Source organism: Sinohyriopsis cumingii, chromosome 17 (genome assembly GCF_028554795.1).
Source record: "Sinohyriopsis cumingii isolate HCF-2022 chromosome 17, ASM2855479v2, whole genome shotgun sequence".
In the NCBI taxonomy this organism is placed as follows: domain Eukaryota; kingdom Metazoa; phylum Mollusca; class Bivalvia; order Unionida; family Unionidae; genus Sinohyriopsis; species Sinohyriopsis cumingii.
Genome location: NC_142977.1, coordinates 97,518,051 through 97,538,244, shown reverse-complemented (window position 1 = coordinate 97,538,244; position 20,194 = coordinate 97,518,051). Strand labels below are relative to the sequence as shown.

The window sequence follows — 20,194 nt, the reverse complement described above, 5'->3', positions numbered from 1 at the left end:
GAATTAGTCTAAAGTACACTATACATAGCAGCTATTAAAATAGGGAAAATGAATTTTGCCAGACTAGACAATACCAGCTTCTGAAAGTGCAATGAATGAATTACCAAATATATAAAATGTAAAAAAAAGTTATCGGCTCTTTTTTACACAATTTACCTCTGAAGTTCAGGAAGTGAAAATGACCAAGTAGAGCTAGCACTTTTTTGAAAGGTGCACATCTGAAGTAAGGCCAGGCTGTATACTCTATAACCCATAGTACACCCATCAATCATACACCAAAATAAAGGGAATTAAAGGTTCTTTGCATTATACCTAAGATATACAAAGTCTTTTTTAAATAGCCAGTATAACCAGTGAGGAAAGCCGGGGAAATTCTTTTTCTTTAAAATCCTAACCCTAAGAAAAATGCAAAACTGTATAGTGCCACCTTAAAGCAAATATAAAAATGTTTGCAATTATTTTTTTTATTTTCATATAATTATGTATAATGTTCTGAATAAAATGATACAATCATATTGATGCTAAGCATGAAAATAAGCTAATTATGCTCATTTTTCTCTTGCTTACATAATTTGCCATGAGGTATGTTTGTGTGAGTAGTGACTTTAATTATGGGGAAATTAGAAGTCTTAGAATATAGGAATAGAGTCAACTTAAATTTAAAACTGTTGCAATAAGTGACAGAAATATATGGTGAAAATGTTTCTTTTCATTTATTTGCAATGAAATAAAAAAAATAAATGAAGAGAAAGTGAATTCACTTCTTCCATATTAAATAGGCAAATATTTTACACTTTGACCTTTGACCTTTATGAACCTGACGAGTTACCTCCCTTTTCAAACTGTAAAATTCATTGTTGATATCTCAGAAATAATTCTGGCTAGTTTCATGTTCCTGTCACTCAGCATAACATTGGTTGCTATGTTTACAAAATGTAATGTACATTCTTAAAATAGCTCACTTTTTATCATGGAGGGGGAGGCTGGACTTGTTAGAGACTGACACTCATATACTGTTCTGTGGGGGGAAAGGCAGGAGAATTATTCAAAAGGATTGTTTTGATGCTTGCGACTTAAATGTTTCAGCCATATAAACATAATTAAATCATACAAAAATAATACCTATATCTTCTTTATGGGGGCGCTCACCAGATAATATGTACTTTTGAGAGAGTGACGTATGTAAGGTGAGGTAGTTCACATTTAAAACATGCACAATGGAGAGAATGTTGGCATACCTCTATGCTACATTAATGTAATGTGGATGATATTTCTTTTGGATATTGTACTTTTGGAAATTTTACATGATTTAAGCACACTGCTAACTAAAATGACGGCTCCCTTGTGTTAAAAAATCAGCCTGAATTAGTCTAAAGTACACTATACATAGCAGCTATTAAAATAGGGAAAATGAATTTTGCCAGACTAGACAATACCAGCTTCTGAAAGTGCAATGAATGAATTACCAAATATATAAAATGTAAAAACAGTTATCGGCTCTTTTTTTATACAATTTACCTCTGAAGTTCAGGAAGTGAAAATGATCAAGTAGAGCTAGCACATTTTTGAATGGTGCACATCTGAAGTAAGGCCAGGCTGTATACTCTATAACCCATAGTACACCCATCAATCATACACCAAAATAAAGGGAATTAAAGGTTCTTTGCATTATACCTAAGATAAACAAGGTCTTTTTTAAATAGCCAGTATAACCAGTGAGGAAAGCCAGGGAAATTCTTTTTCTTTAAAATCCTAACCCTATGGAAAATGCAAAACTGTATAGCGCCACCTGTACCGCTTGGGTCCCTTTGACCTTTGACTCGCGACGTCACAACAAATATGGCGGCACACAGTATATTATCGTGAACTCACTTATTACGTCGCGAAATGCACTTTTAAAGTTAAAGTTAAAAGTTTAATAAAAATTGCATACTGCACAAAGCACATTTTTTATACCTGCGATGTTGACGTAATTTGCCGAACGCGTATCATTGCTTTAAAAGTACGCAAATTCGTACAAATTATGTGCACTCGCGTGTACTGGCATCATTTTCTGACCCAATGTTTTATTCACGTTTAGACCGCTAGGGGGGGATTAGATGCGATTTTAAATATATATTCGGTTTTTTTTTTTTTTTCTGACAACCCCACCAGCAATTTCTCATTTTGTTAACACAACCCACAACAGAAGTGATTTTCCTAACCAACCTTCCACTGTCAGAATCAAAATAGTTCGAAACACAACCTCCTACAGAAGTTTTTTTTAAGTGCCGTCCCCGGGGGGGATATATGTTTTACTGGAACAGCCCTCAGCACATTGTGGTTTGGGGTCTGATTTCATATACTCATAAATCAATACAGTTTATTTTGAACAGATTTTAATGCAACACATGAGTAAACATATAGACTGTTTTAAACACTGAATGATTTTTCTAGTTGCTGCTAAGTTACTGTCACTTTAAGGGACCTTTCTGCAATCTATACAGCATATTTCCCTATCAAATCAGGTGTATGTCCACATGTAAATTTTGTATAATGACACAACCCTACCCCATGTTACTAGTAAGAATTACCAGGCTCCAGCACTGGATAATGCTATTTAATTAACATCAGATATGACTCAACTTATTCACTAACTGAAGCATCTCTGAACGTGTCATGATGAATATTTTTGTCATATGGCTATTATGATTTTTCAGTAATGCATCAGGTTACAAACTGGACAGATTAATTTAGTGTTCTAAGCTATTTGGGCTAAAACATCAAATTAATTCATTCAAAAATGTTAACTTTCATTTATGCCACAGAATTCAAAGGTTGTTAACTAGAGATGATAATGCTGTTTCTTTCAGTTTACTTACGGGATCTGCATATTCTGGGCCTAGGACATGATCATTAAAGTGAACCTGGTTACCGGTGGTAAATAAATGCATGCAACCTGCAAAGAAAAGAAAACTTAAGAGATACTGTATCGGAGGAAATATTTGTACAGTATCATCTTTTTAGTCAAATTATTATTTTACCTCATGTAAATTTAAGAAGCTAAATAATTTTCCAATTCCTGCCAATATGTTCCAAAAACAGATAAAACTAAATACACTGAATTTTCCAAAATGATCATACATTTGTGAAGCTTAACAATGCAGAATATTCCTGCAGAACAGTGTTTACACTGGCATTGGGAAGAAAGGAGGCATTTCAAAACAAAGAAGACTGACTGGAAATTTTAAATGACTTCGTGAGATGCATGTATAATCAGATACTTGCTTACTTACACTAATATTAATTAATTCAAGCAATTACTTCTAATCCTGAAATAGATATTGGAGATAAAAGTAGGAACAGATCTTTTCATATATATATATATATATATATATGCCTTTCTGCAAGATTCCCAGCAAGATTAAAGTTTAAATCTATATACATAAAAGGTTGACAGACAAGAAACATGAGGCCAAAGTAAATCTGATCAATTACCTGCCTATCACATGCCCTTGAATTTGTATCTTTTTCCGTATCTGACTGTGCATCAGTATCATTTCTAAAATATTTAAAGTTAATCAAATTCTGTTCAGCAAATATTTATAAAGTTAAGTATTCTACCTTTAATAATGAAAGCCATATGGTTCCTTTCACATAAATATCAAACAAGGCACTTTCAGTCAAATTTGGTCAAATTCTGTTAGGCAGTTATTTAGAAAAAGCTACTTAAAACTTTTCTATTTTTAGTAACAGCAGCCATACTTGATGGCAGAGGGCAGCATTTGTATAAATGTGAAAGGTCTTCATGCAAGCATGCTTTCTGTAAAGCTTTGGTCCAATTCTATTCAGTGGTGTTGATGATGGTGTATCTTACGTTTTAGTAACAATCACCATATTTGATGGTTATTTAGCATCCTTTATGCGCACTTAAATGGTCTTCATGCCAAGCTATTTTCTATTGAGTTGTGTCAAATTTTCTTCAGTTGTTTGGAGATGAAGCTGTTTAAAGTTTTGTTTTCCTTCTGCTTTAAGTACTATTGGCTATCTGACAGGGATCATGAATAATTTATATTCACTAGAAAGGAGCTTATGCAAGGATGGGTTCCACTAAGTGTGGTCAAATTCTTTCCTTTAGCTGTGGATAAAATATTGTTTTAAGGTTTTCCTGTTCTTGGTAATGGAGACCATATTTCATGAAGGACTAGCATCATTTTTCCACAGGCCTTCATACCAATATGCCTTCCATAACATTTTTGATTAAATTCTGTTCAGTGATTTTCAAAAAGTTGTTTAATAGTTTTTTATTTTTACGCATGGTGACCAAATCTGACAACAGATTAGCATCACTTGTATAAACTTGACAAGACCATCAAAGGTTATACAAATGATGCCAGTCTACCACTGTTACCAAAAAGCTAATTACTTTTATATAGTAAACTATGGGTTTCTGAGAATACCTACCCAATCACGTTATTGTTAGGATCATAATCTCTGCTACCTACCAAAACCATCCCTCCAGAAAGGAAGAAAAATGTTATCATTTCTGTCTATAATAAACTCGTACCCATTATCTCAACTGACCACCATGTTTAAGCTGAGCAATACATCATCTTAGGATGTTCAAACTACCAAGGAGGTTGGCAGGTTTTAAAAGTAATGTGATTGGGTAAGTATAATTGAAGAGACATAATTTAATATAAAAAAAGTCTTTTGAATACATTCTTCTATCACATTAACATAAGAAGAGGTATTAGGCAGTCTGGGAATGAAGCAACAAAGGTGGTCAGTTTGTAGTTCCACCTTGCTGGAAAGAAGTATATCAATGAATCAGCCAGGATGCTGAATTTGCCCAGGATATATCAGACCCTCACTGAGATACAGTATCAAGCACACTAGTGGAGGAACTCTCATTCCATGAAACAGGTATGTATAGTGATCTGATGTTGCCATGTGTAGATAGTTCACCACTATATTATTTTCAGATACTATTAAGATGACCCTCCCATGAAGCAGGTCTTTCCAAGCATAGTAAGCACTGAAATGCTGAAATAAAAGGTCTTCTCCTATGGAGCCCATTTGCTGCGGACTCTCATGAAGCAAGGCAGTAAGTGAGCCCACTCAACCTAATGATCTATTATCTTTGCAGATCATGACCACTGGTTGGTGAACGTCCAAATGGACTTCCACCATTAACCCCTCCTGTCCTGCCACTGGCATGGTAAGTGTGGATCTCAGTCGGGATCACTGTCTGATGATTTAAGTGGCCACAGGGTCAGAAGGGCCATCTGCAATGGCAATCAAACAGCAAATCTGCTGCACCAGTGAGAAAACTATGGAGTTGGTGAAACATTCACTGAGACTGAAGTTCAACAAAACTAAGATGAATCAGGAATTGCATACTAACAAGGACAAATGTTGAGAAGTTCCAAATGTTCACCTTGTCCCAATTTACAAGATACTGAACACAGGAAAGGATTTACAATATTGTTCTGTAGACAATCATCCATGTACACAACCATTGCTGAATTGGACCATGATACAGGTCCTGTGAATTGGACCATGATACAGGTCCTGTGAAAGACCATGGGCTGAGATTTAATCTGATTGAAAGAGCATGAAAAACTGATATGTTGTCCCACTTTAACATAAGTAAGCATACCAACATGATGCCAGGTGTATGGCAATGTGGAAGTACACATCTGTAAAGTCTAGGCTGATTGCATATTCATATAATTTCACTTGGAGCAACAATGAACTGATTCAGCCTGCTCAGATCTATGACAGGTCGGAATATATTACTGGCCTTCAGGTATCAAGAAGAGCCTAGAGTGAAAGTCTGTTGAGTTGTTCTTGCAAACTATTGCCACTAACCACTTTGACAGAACTAGCTTGATCTCCTATATTAAACTGTCGGCCTTCTTGTGTTCATTCAGGACAGCCATCATAGAGGGGTGAAGAAAGAAGTGTGGGGGTGGAAAAATTAGTTCTGCAGACTTTCTGAAATGATCTGGAACACCCATTCATTGTCAGATAAAAGGTCAATCCAAGTTGGCTAAAACAGAAGGAGTCTGGGGCTCACTAATTAACATGCAACAACTGCAAACTACAGCAAACAGACACTGGCAAGCTACTCATGTCACATTATTTGATCCACACAATTTTATTCCATTGTTTTTAATAATTATTTTGGAAAATATGTATGTAAACAAAATTCGGAATTTCAAAAGTGATAAGTCTTTTATACCTTGTATGAACCAATTCAAAGAGATATTCAACATATTCAAGGATTTTCACTTGTTTGAAACTCAAGGAGGTCACTGTTCAAATTCAAAGATTTTCACAGCTGCATAAACTATGTGTAACACAAAATGCATAATAAAATATTGTTTACAACATCAAACAAAAGCACAAGTAGGAGAACATACAGTAGATGGGTAGCCACTTAGTGAAAGTGTGTGTGTGATTTGGATTTTTAACGTAGCTTTAACAATTTTTCAGTCATATCGCTACGATGTCTGCAGTGTGACAGTTAACAGTGATGTCAAGCACGGGGGCATCATGCCGCAGTCATCTAGCATGAGTCCCACCCAGTCACATTATCCTGACACCAGGCCGACCAGTCTTAACACTAACCTCTTAATGTTGAGCGCCAAGCGAGGCAGCTGTTAATACCATTTTTGTAAGTCTTTGGTATGACTTGGCCGGGGATTGAACCCATGAACTCCCGCATCCGAGGCAGATGCTCTAACCACTAGGCCACCGGAGCAGTCCACTTAGTGAAGGAAAAGGGAGGCTATTATAATAGTTCACAGAAGAGTTAATTCCCATAGATATTATCTTTAGTATCTAGAAGGAATACAGATTAAACAGATGAATTTCTTAACTTTTTCCAGAAAGACGGTATTCAGGGTAGTAGCAGAGTTTATTTCCAAATACTGATGTGATCAAGTAATGAATCAGTTGTTGTTGTTCTTGTAGGGTTTAATGTCATTTTTCAGCACAAGATAAACTATACATGGCAGCCAGTATAAATGGTGGAGGAAGAACCCAGAAAAACCCAGGAAAGAACCACCAATGCACAAGAAGCTACTGGCAAGCTTTCTCACATACCCACATTGGCCGAACTTTTGACTCAAACCCACGCAGACAGAGGTGAAATGGCATAGATCCATAATGGTGAGCACTTTAGACCACTGAGCCACTCTGGGCCCCGGTAATGAATCAGACAGAAATAGCTACTTAATTATATAGCAAAATATGTTATTTTTGAGGAATAAAGTAACTACTGCATGTTTGACAAGTAATTACATCAAATTACAAAGACTATAAACTGTATTTTGATTGATAATGAAAATGCTTAATAGCTAATGAGGTACGGGCAAGTTAATTAAAATCCCCTTTGCCTGCCGAGTGGCCGAGTGGTTTAAACCGCTCTCCATTATGGATCAGTGCCATCTCACCTCTGTCTGCGTGGGTTCATGTCTAGGATTCGGCCAATGTGGGTATGTGAGAAAGCTTGTCAGTAGCTTCTCGTGGGTTGGTGGTTCTTCCTGGGGTTTTCCCAGGTTCTTCCTCTACCACTGATACTGGCCACCATGTATAGCCTATCGTGTGCTGAAAAATGGCGTTAAACCCCACAACAACAACTTTTCGTGATCAAGCTTCACTAGGGCAAGACAACACGTTTTATTTCTCTACTCTGAAAATTTCTTCTCTTCTATACAACTAGAGAATGTCACAGAACTGCATGTTTGTTGCCAACACACGTGATGCAAGGTGCCATCATTTGTTTTGGTGCAACCCCCCCAAAAAGGATACGTATAACAACACACCAGTATAATAATGCCATGTGAAATCTAGCACTGATACATGGATAGGACCACAATCATAAGCCTAATCCAACAATGCTGTGCACACCTTTTTCAAAAACAACCATACAAAATCTAAAATTTTGAGTTTAAATAGCTGCATCATATGACACAAACAATAAGAGGTATTAGAAGGAGAAAGTAATTATAAATGTCATACCAAAGGAAAGTACATCCAAGATGAACCAATGCATCTCAGTTATCAAAAAATTCAAAATGAAAGGTCCGGGTCAGAATAATGTCCTGAACATACCATGACTGTCACCAAATGCCATGGCCTGGTAGTTGTTGGAGACATCAAAGCTCATGATAAGTCCAGCATTCATGTTGACCTGGTACACAAACATAGGCGTATTGGCTGTTGCCTCAATCAACTGGAACTGACCTACCTGAAATGCATAAAATAGATGTTTTGATGCAAAATATTTATGAATAAATTGATTAAAATCTTTACTTCATTTGGACAACCTTTGAAGACTTGCCTCTGTAACAATGAAATAGCACTTTTGGACAAATTTCTTCCAATCTACTGATATTTGCAAAAAGCCTTCATAGGGCACCATTTCATACAGATATCAGCAAAAGGCAAATCAAGAGATTTGCAAAATTTTATCATAATGTTTACTCCAAATTGGAAAATTTTTATTAAACCCAATTTTTTGTATGCAAATGGACAAAAATAACTATTGAAAAAAAAAAATTCTGTATTAAAATATGCACATCAGTCCTTTCACAGTAACTTGTTGCCTTTCATACCATCCTTGTATCTGTCCTTTCAAAGTAACATGTTGCCGTTCATACCATCCTTGTATGTCCTCTCACGGTAACTTGTGGCCTTTCATACCATCCTTATATAAGTCCTCTCATAGTAACTTGTGGCCTTTCATACTATCCTTATATCAGTCCTATCACAGTAATGTATTGCCTTTCATACCATCCTTATATCAGTCCTTTTACAGTAACATATTGCCTTTCATACCATCCTTATATCAGTCCTTTCACAGTAACGTATTGCCTTTCATACCATCCTTATATCAGTCCTTTTACAGTAATGTATTGCCTTTCATACCATCCTTATATCAGTCCTTTTACAGTAACATATTGCCTTTCATACCATCCTTATATCAGTCCTTTTACAGTAACATATTGCCTTTCATACTATCCTTATATCAGTCCTTTTACAGTAACATATTGCCTTTCATACCATCCTTATATCAGTCCTTTTACAGTAACATATTGTCTTTCATACCATCCTTATATCAGTCCTTTCACAGTAATGTATTGCCTTTCATACCATCTTTATATCAGTCCTTTCACAGTAACATATTGCCTTTCATACTGCCCCTGCATGTAGAACAAGCATTTTTAGCCTTTCTTAGAGGATCAGTGCCTGGATTTTATCTGTTGCATTCCTCATCATTGCTGACCTTAACATTCTGGAGATGATGTATCCTCAATGGATCTAGGTTTGCTCTGGAATCAGCCTGAATTTTCCTCAGAATAGAAAATGCCCTTTCAATGTCTGCATTGGAAGGTGGCAATATTAATGCAACTTAGCCAACTCCACCAAGAAGTTTAAACTCTTTCCTCCCTGTGTGTACATTCAGGCTCAGTTGACTGCAAGAACATTCAAAGACTGGTGCTCTCTGGAGTCCACCAAAAAGTTGTTTTTTTTTAAAATTCTGGCCTGTGGATAGATTCAGGTTGCTGATTGCCTGCCATAACTGCTCAAGTTTGGAGCTCTCTGGATTGAGTTTGGGAAGTTCTTCAAACTGATTTTACAGGAATGGCAGAATGAAATTCATTTAATTTCAAATGATCAGTTCTTTAGATTTCAGCATTTTAGCATGTGGAGATAGTGCATGATATAGATCTTAACAAACTTGCCAAACTGACCTATTTTATGCCACTTGAGTTCTTTAGTAATGACTAATCCAAACAAACCAATAACATCATTAATCCTTTCTGAACTACTTCAGATCATATATATTCATCTGACCAAACATGAAGCCAAACTGACCATGCTGAAATAATCCAAGTGATGTTAATTGTTTTATACTGCTTCTGATCAGCTCTTTACTTTTATAAGCTCAGTGATGTAATAAATGCAAGCTATGACCCTTGATTCGAGCCCATGTTCAATTAGGTCTAGTTTACAACCTCAATCACCATTACTCTGATGGTCAGATCTGCATCATTTTCATTCAGACCCAATTAAATATCCTGAAAAGGGTTTTAATGAAAACATCTTGCAAAAGGATTAGGGACGATATGATTTCTGAGATGTGCAAGGTTGGAGGTCAAGTCAATACCATTTAATCAGTGAGTGAGATTTAACATTTTTAATGTAGATTGTACTATTTTTCAGTCATATCACTATGATGTCTGCAGTGTGGCAATTTACAGTGATGTCAAGCACTGGGGCATCAAGCTACAGACATGTACCATCATGTCCCACCCAGTCACATTATTCTGACACCATGCTGACCAGTCCTAACACTAGCCTCTTAATGCTGAGCGCCAAGCAAGGCAGCTGTTAGTACCATTTTTGTAATAAGTCTTTCATATGACTTGGCCAGGGTTGGAACCTGTGGCCTCCTGCATCCGAGGCACATACTTTTTTAATCAGATTAAGCCTCATACTTGATGTGAAAAGCCCATGTTTATAAACCATCTGCTCAGGAAAAGTAACTAAGATTTTCAGGAGGGCCACCAAGGCAGCCATTTTGGGAATAAATCAGCATCATTTTAATACAGGAACAGCTATATACTGCAAGAAAGAAATGGTTTTTATGTTGCTATTATAAGCTGTTTAAAACTGTTGAGATTCATCAAATTGTGGGACATCCCAGTTGCATCATTATCATATAAGACCAACTGCATTTAATGTGAAGTGTTTTAGTTAATTTTTTAGTTAATCACTATGTGCATATGACCAAGCCATTAAGAGGAGACATGGTAAGAAGATTTTCAAGATGACCACCACTGATCAACACCATTTCTATGAACATAAGATTTATAGTGAAAATATAAGATGGTTACCATGGTGGATATAATTAAAGTCTAAATAAAACCATTTTCATTTAGGACCAACTATTTATCTTGAAATGTCTTTAGTGAAAACCCTATGTCACTACGATTATTAATTCTGGACAAGTAGCAATAAGATTTTCAACATGGCCACCATAGCTATAAAATTGGATATCTGACTGGCATTATTTTCAATTAGAACCAACTTCACATGAAACGAAGTTTTACAGGATGTCTGAGGAGCAACATTTTCATCTAAGACCAACTAGATATCAAAGGAAGTCTTACAGGATATCTGAGGAGCAACATTTTCATTTCCTGCTTTCAACTAAAAACAAAGCTACAAATCTGATTTTCTGGGGGCTTTTTTATTTCAAAGCATGTGAAGCGATCAAAAGACTTACCTGAGAGACCACGGCCAGTTTGCTGGAATAAGTTGGAACAAATCTGAGGAAAGTAGGATCAATGATGACTTGTATTGGAGTCATGGCTCGCATCACTCGTAAGTCATATACCATCAGATATCTATCCGCTGTCAGGGTACCATGTCTATAAAGACAAGAACATATGATGCATCATAATTGGAAAAAAGGGGCCATATACCATCAAAAACCTAAGACGTATTGTGAAATAAATAAACCCGTCACTACTGTACAAGTTGTATGACCAAAACTAATCCAGTTTTATCGAGAAAACTGCATACTGTAGGATCAGAAATTTTCATGGGTGACCAATTTTCATGGTTCTCTTTATTGCCCTGAGCCCGGAATTTAAAGACCCAATGAAAAAAATTAGCCACTGTGTTTCACTCCCAGAGATTAACAAGGCTACTGGTATCTGCTAAATCAGTCATCTGTTAATAAAATTAGCTTTTAAATATTGTTTATCTTATTTTAGCCCTTTGAAAAAAGAATTATAAAGCATTTGATACTGTTCCAATGCACATAAGTATTTTTTGTATGTGTAAATATTTTATATGCCTGGCTTAAGTAATGATCCCATGTGAAAAGATGCAGATTTTGAGAGAATGGGAAAAAATTCATCCAACAAATCCAGCAGAAGTTGCACTGCCACATCATTGAGAAGCTACCAAATGACCCATGATGGTAGCCTGTTGCATTGCTGCTCTACATCCCACCAGGTTTAAGTAAGCCTTTAAGGACGCAAGATCTCAGAGATAGAAACAAGAGAAAAGTCTATTCCATCCAATAGCTTGTGTAATATCAGCTAGGAAACAGTTATACTCAAATGCAATGTTTGTTGTGGCTGCCCTAACCTCAGGAGTCAAAATGCATAACAACTTCATCTGAATTGGGGTTAATTTGCTGTGTGCAGAATGAAATATCCATCTTATCCAGCATAACAGAGCCTGAACTGAGATATCAACCTTTTCCTCTTTCAAAGGTAAAAATCAACACACCGGCTTGATTCTTTTTAAGTACCACTTCAAAGCCCTCACTTGATCCTGGGCTGAAGTAGATGACCATGGGTTGAACTGTCCAGTTCGGACAGATGTTTCACAACAAAAGACTGCCTGCCCGTGAGTGAAGTATGTTGTCGGAAATGAAAACAAGGGCATTATGAATGATACTGACCCATCTTGACAGAACTATAAATAGTTTCAGATCAACTGACTAAACTGATCCTGCCTGCTGTAGCTAGGATGTGTGTTTGTGTGTGTGTTCAGTCATATCGGTAAGATATGCAGTGTGGCAGTTTATAGTGATGTCCAGAACTGGGCAAAATGCCGCAGACATGTAGCATCATGTCCCATCCATCACTAACCTATTAATGCTGGATACCAAATGAGGCACTTGCTTGTACCATTTTTATAAATCTTTGGTATGACTTGGCCAGGGTTTGAACCCACAACCTCCCGCATCCAAGGTGGACCTTCTAACCACTTTGGCCACCAGAGTGGTCAGTGAGGACAAGTAGGATGTAGATCTTACATGACCAATGAACCAATGATAAACTTCAGAATGCTTCAAATGGGACCTAATTTAACCATGTTAGAAACTATGTTAGATTCCATTTGGGCACTGAGCCAATGCCTTTGCTTGCGACATGTTAAAATTCACCAGAAGATCGGATAGGTCCTAATTTTGTTCTGTATCCTCTCTTCTGTGATGATGCAGCATGTCTGAGATTGTGGAACAGTAACCTTTTATCATGACGGGAGCTAACTTCTTTATTTCGAAGAACTATAGCAGAAAGTTATTGATGCCTTATGTGGAGGAATGTGTCATGTGTCATGTGTCTTCACTGGCACCGTTAAGAAAATTCTTAACTTCATGCATATGCTTTCGGACTAGTAGACCTTCTAGCCCAAGCAATTCTCTCCACCACCTGGTATGTACTTCTTCCTGAGGACTTGTTTAATATGATCCAGATGTGCAGGTTCAACAGACCTGGGAGTAGATCCTGTTACTGAGGTGAGGTTGCTTGACCAGAAGAGGAAATGTCCCTGTTTGCCTTGGAATTTCCTCTGTCAGATTTAACAAGTTGTTTATCCATGATTGTTCCTACTTGAAGGTAGCAATCAGGATGACAGCACTCCAATTCTACTGTCATTTGGAAAATCTTTGGAGTCAGTGGCATTGGTGGATAATATATGGAAAAAAGCACCGATTACCCAGGCCTTCAGATCTGAGACTGGAGAGACAAAAGATGGGAGTTTAATTCCCCCATGTCACAGATAGATCAACCAATGATCAATCCAGTGAGTACAGACATGACTGAAAACCAGAGGATGAAGTGATTATTTTTTAATTTTGTTCTTTCTTTTGGGACAGTGAGTCCAAAATATATTTAGTCTGTCGTGAATATGATGAACTTCCAAAAGATTTGTCATTGATGACACCTCCTGAGAAAATATAAAACCAGAAGGCAGTATTCTGGAGTCCTGGAGTTTTCCCCTGCCTAAGATGTAACACACATTTCCCACCAGCATGGTAACCATGAGTAACATATCTGAAGAATAAACTGGCCAAAGCTTTTAATTTCGGGGGCCCCGAGTGGTCTAAAGTGCTCTCTGTTACGGATCACTGCCATCTCACCTCTGTCTGCATATGTTCAAGTCTCAGATTCAGCCAATGTGGGTATGTGGGAAAGCTTGCCAGTAGCTTCTCGAGGGTCGGTGGTTCTTTCCAGGGATTTCCTGGGTTCTTCCTCCACCATTAATACTGGCCGCCATGTATAGTCTATCGTGTGCTGAAAAATGGCATTAAACCCTACAACAACAACTTTTAATTTCTGTCTTGAAATCAGTCCTGAGAATTTACTTACCTCAAACTCTGAAATCAAATATCTTCATAATTATTTAAGATAACTTCATGAAAAACATTTGGACCTGGCAATGTTGCTCCTAAAAAATACTTCTGCTTAGTTGGAAGTATGACTCCTAAAGAGTGCAATTTTTTAGCAAAATAATCTCAGCTGTTTGCTTGAATTCTAGGCTAGATGATGTGACAATGTGCTGGATGATCTGGGTTCATGCTGTTATTTTACTCAAGTACCATAAATACTCACTTGTAAGACAAGTCCAAATGCACAGACCCAGATAAGCAGGTGCATAATGCACCTGCAGATCTGGGTCTGTGCAATTTATTAGGAGTAATCAATCAGTAGAACAACCAACAGAGACCCTGATCTGCATGTGCATTATGCTACAGCAGATCACAATCTATGATGTCTGCAGTTTGACTCAACTAATAAACAAGTATATATGGTAGTTAGTTATGTTTTAAAGTGAACAACATGGATTGTGTTGTATTGTAAGACAAAACATCCAAATCTAAGCTGTTCATAGTATTCTTTCTTTTTTTATTATTATTATACACTGAAAAATAAAATGACCAATTATAGATAATTATACACTGGAAAATACAATGACAATTAAAGCTAATTATACACTGGAAAATACAATGACCAATTATAACTAATACTAACCTGCTGGAATAGCCACAGGTGATGAGCATGTTGCCATGGACATCAAAGTCTGACAGTGTGCCTGAGTGTGCATCCAGAAAATGCTCTGCCTTCATCGTATTGCGGTCATATAGAGTCACCTACCCAAGTACACAAAATGCTAATTACATACTGGCAGTATTCAAGGTATCTGAGGGCTTTATAATATGGCATCAAGATACAGCAAATCTGGGAATTTGAGGGCTTTACAACAGTAATAATACTAGATCAAGATACAGCTTGTACCCTAGGGTAATAATGATATCTAATGTTCTGTTGCTTGTTTTCATTATACAATTGTCAGCAATTTAAAGTAAATTTTTTTTTGTACTGAATAATTTAGATCAGATGAAATTTTCGTCTCTCACACCATGACAATGTTATTAATCATTTCAGCAACCATTTCTACAAGCATCTGCAGGTCTATGACGATTCATCTTGTTTGTCTTGTTCTTATGGATCTTGAAAATGCGTTTTCAACAAGAGAGTAATTACCAATTACAAATGTTATCTCTACAAAACTTTTTCCCATTTCTAATACCAGCTATTTTTTGACACATGGATGTAAAAATAATAATACAAAATAACATTACTAGTACTATATATATATATATATATATATATATATATATATATATATATATATATATATATATATATATATATATATTCTGCTGTGACCTACCTGGCTAGAACTATACCAGTGTAACGAATCACTACATAATTTAAATTATCATGCAGAAAATAAATTCAGACTAAAGTGATCCTGATAAAAAAATATTGGCCTTGAATTGGTAAAATGGGTGTTCCTGAAATTTAACTTCATAAACTTCCAAGAAGACCTGTGAGTGGGAATATGAAGGTACACATCCTGAAGGAAAGATCTCCCTCCTGTATGGCTTTGATGATCGATCACGGGAGTTTCCATTCTAAACCTGGCTACTGCCATTTTAATGAGAAGAGTGTTTATTTTCTGATGCAGAACCTCTGAATTGAATGGTATTGGGAAATACATGACAACAGAGGAATGTAATCAGTTGAAGCATGAAACTAATAACTATGATGATGCAGACCAGCTGTTTCATCAAGTGAAGGTTTTCCATCCATGCATACAAATGGTTTCAATATTCCTTGCCTTACAATAAGTCTGTTAATATATCCAGAACTTTGGGGTAGAAAACTGGCATGTGTGTATATTGGAGAAGACCTGACTGAAAAGTTATAATTGCCAAAAGAAAGGCCTGCTGACATTTGTGTTTCGAAGTTGCCTTTCAAAACAGTGCAAGATGTCAGTAACTCAACCAAATTATGGCATCTTTAAATGAAACTGGATTTTCTTGGATGCAGATATTCTGTAAGAGACCACTGACAAAGCAGTAGGAGGTGGGCAGAACTCTTGAGGCAGAAGCCAGGAGACTTCTTCAATGGATGCACAAACGGCAGTCTTGCTGGGACATTATCAGATCAAGTAGAGAAGATGCGACTTGCAAGCATACATCTTCAAAGACAAAGGGGTGGAGATACAATGAAGCCTCTTATATGGTAGTGGTGAATGGGCAGGGAAGTAGATAGTTGGGGATGATAAACCACGCTGAAGAATAGTTGTCTCTAGACACTGATTTTAAATGTCTTTTAAAGTCTGAGACTGATACCATGCATATGGGAATGGAAGTTACTTTGACCACTACTGGCCTACAATTAAACCAGGTCTGAGAAATTTATCATCCAAGCCTGCATTGCTTTTGTAAGTCTGCAACAAAGCTGGGACAGAAAATGGCATAACAGGGTTTCATACACTGTCTGCATCACAGATCTAAGATAGGGAATGTGTATAGACAGCCAGAACCAGTGAAACTGAGCATAATTTAAGATGATGAGGAATAAGGTAAGTGAATGAGAAATAAGGTAAGCTCTCATCAGGCCCCAAGGCCTGCTACATTTTCTCAAGGGGTATAACAGCATAATCAATACTGGGACATGCATGCTGTTTCCAAGACTGATCAACACAGGCCAGCATACTGCGTCTGTACCAGCCTGATCTGGCTATTATGGCATTATGGTGTCAGCAGAGCTAGAGTCATGTGAGAAGTCTGAGGTGGCAAAGACTGCTGGGACCTTGTTTCAAATTGGCAATCTTTCTGCTGCAAGTTACTAAGAAATAATAAAGTCAGTGACTGTAGCAGCATCAGTGGCAATGATAATGACATATGTATCATTTCTGGCTTTCTCTCTTCAGACCAGTGTTGTATGCTCCAATCAACACCCTAATACAGGTGGGATAATTATCCTCTGGTGGCTTAATTTTGAGTTGACATTTGACATGAATGTTAGGAAAGAGTTGAATAATATGTATATACCATGAGCTGCTCGCAACAGGTGTCATATTGTATTTTTTAACAAGCTTAAGAAATTTCTTATCAAATGAACACAAGATTAAAATTCTACATATCAAATAACATTAATGATATGGCATCACTCCATGACATTGCTATGTGACATTGCTATGTACCATGCCATACTAATGCATGATTTTTATGATACGGTGTCATAAAATTAAACTGAGCATTATATGACAAATTGTCATACTCTATTCTATTGTCTATGTTAATGTACCCAACTGACAACCTGTCATAGCAAAGATAACCATACAATTTTAGCTTTGAAAGCTTTGCTACTGTACAGGAGACCAATTAACAATCATGAAAATTTTTATAAAAGTCTGATGGTGAATTTAAGAGTGAATTTGCACACATTATGGGGGAAAAAACTACCAAGGTGTTAGACCCATCATTTCTTTGGTGTTTTGGCATTTTATAAAATAGCAAGACTCTGAATGTATCCTGCACAAAGACATACCAGCCAATCCAGGCTGACTGAATTATGGAAAATGAACCCACACTTTCTGATCACATGTTCAATGCCTTAACTACTGAACCAAAGCAGTTCCACCAGATCAGTGAACCATGCCACAGTGGAGTTTAAACCAGACTATCAGTGAACCATGCCACTGCAGAGTTTCAACATGACCATCAGTGAACCATACCACAATGGAGTTTAAACCAGACCATCAGTGAACCATGCCACTGCAGAGTTTCAACAAGACTATCAGTGAACCATGCCACAGTGGAGTTTAAACAAGACCATTAGTGAACCATGCAGTTCCACCATACCATCTGTGAACCATGCCACAGCGGAGTTTAAACCAGACCATCAGTGAACCATGCCACTGCAGAGTTTCAAATACACCTAAAGTGAACCATACCACAGTGGAGTTTAAACAAGACCATCAGTGAACCATGCCACTGCAGACTTTCAACAAGAATATCAATTCACCATACCACTGCAGAGTTTCAACCAGACCTACAGTGAACCATGCCACTGCAGAGTTTAAACAAGACCATCTTTAAACCATACCACAGTGGAGTTTAAACAAGACATTCTGTAAACCATACCACTGCAGTTTCAACAAGGCTATCAGTGAAATATACCACTGCAGAGTTTCAACTAGACCTACAGTGAACCATTCCACTGCAGAGTTTCAACAAGACCATCAGTGAACCATACCACTGTGGAGTTTAAACAAGACCATCAGTGAACCATGCCACTGCAGAGTTTCAACAAGACCATCAGTGAACCATGCCACATGGAGTTTAAACAAGACCATCAGTGAACCATGCCACGTGGAGTTTAAACAAGACCATCAGTGAACCATGCCACGTGGAGTTTAAACAAGACCATCAGTGAACCATGCCTTGTGGAGTTTAAACAAGACCATCAGTGAACCATACCACGTGGAGTTTAAACAAGACCATCAGTGAACCATACCATGTGGAGTTTAAACAAGACCATCAGTGAACCATGCCACTGCAGAGTTTCAACAAGACCATCAGTGAACCATGCCACGTGGAGTTTAAACAAGACCATCAGTGAACCATGCCACGTGGAGTTTAAACAAGACCATCAGTGAACCATGCCACTGTAGAGTTTCAACAAGACCATCAGTGAACCATGCCATGTGGAGTTTAAACAAGACCATCAGTGAACCATACAACTGCAGAGTTTCAACAAGACCATCAGTGAACCATGCCACGTGGAGTTTAAACAAGACCATCAGTGAACCATGCCACTGCAGAGTTTCAACAAGACCATCAGTGAACCATGCCACGTGGAGTTTAAACAAGACCATCAGTGAACCATACCACTGCAGAGTTTCAACAAGACCATCAGTGAACCATCGCCACTGCAGAGTTTCAACAAGACCAGCAGTGAACCATACCACAGTGGAGTTTAAACAAGACTGTCAGTGAACCATGCCACTGCAGAGTTTCAACAGGACCATCGGTGAACCATACCACAGTGGAGTTTAAACAAGACCATCAGTGAACCATACCACAATGGAATTTAAACAAGCTTAGCACTCCATGTGTAACTGCATAATGACTGAAACATAGCTCAACTTGAGATTGGTTTGTGGTCCATTAAAATTTGAACACGACACATAAGTTTTGTATGTGGCAATTCACCATTTATACTGTCCTAAAACAGCTATATAATGAGGCAACCAACTTAACGAGCAATGACTGTATAAAAAAAAAGATCTGTTATCATGTGATGTATCAACAGATCAGGGTCTAAGTTGTTTGCTTGGAATCACTTGAGAATCATAATGGCATATTTAAATCAACATTTGCAGCTGGGTGTGTGCTACACAACATCAAATACAGCATCATTTAATGATAATTCATCTTACATAGAGACCAAACAAACCTTTCCACTTGTGTCCCCAACAGTCAGACACCTGCTTGTCTCACGAAATATGGCACAGCCTGGCTCAGGTACTTTAAACTGAAAAGAGCAGTATATAATTTATTAACCACTTTTAAAAAGGCATGTAGGATGCCATAAAGATTCTCTGAAAACAGTCATCATCGACTGGCAGAAAAACAAAGCATCATGGACACATGCAAAGAATTAAGCTCAGTAAACTTCTGAAATAATTTCATTAAAAATATCTAACTGCTGCATTTCAGATGGTTCAAACTAGCACCACAACAACTGACCTGAAGTTAATATGAAACTGAGAACAGTCCAGAAAATTTCTGGACATACAAGTGAATGACCATATCATTTCGCTACATGACTTCTACAAATGATAGTGTTGTATGTGCGTGTAATACAGAAGCTGTAGTTCTGTATTAAATGTAATTTTACCAGTATTTTACCTAAACAAATTCAAATACAACTTCAATAACTTGTATACTATTTTCTGAAAATCAGCATATCCAAAAGTGAAGGAACAAACTGATTCTTACAGTAAAATGACAATGGTGTGGAAAGGGTCATAG

The 20,194-nt window shown here is 37.2% G+C and overlaps 1 protein-coding gene across 2 annotated transcripts in view; it reads right to left on the bottom strand.

Moving 5' to 3' along the window:
• The window catches only part of LOC149779505 (PAN2-PAN3 deadenylation complex catalytic subunit PAN2-like), a 141,814-nt gene that overhangs the window by 74,726 nt on the left and 46,894 nt on the right, over positions 1 to 20,194 (bottom strand). For both annotated transcript variants that reach the window (XM_089940204.1, XM_089940205.1), the window contains exons 6-10: positions 19,617 to 19,694; positions 14,832 to 14,950; positions 11,285 to 11,429; positions 8,104 to 8,239; positions 2,862 to 2,938 (exon numbers count right to left, since the gene is read on the bottom strand). In XM_089940204.1, coding sequence (XP_089796330.1) covers positions 2,862 to 2,938; positions 8,104 to 8,239; positions 11,285 to 11,429; positions 14,832 to 14,950; positions 19,617 to 19,694 — 555 coding nt within the window. The remainder of the gene's footprint in view (positions 1 to 2,861; positions 2,939 to 8,103; positions 8,240 to 11,284; positions 11,430 to 14,831; positions 14,951 to 19,616; positions 19,695 to 20,194) is intronic.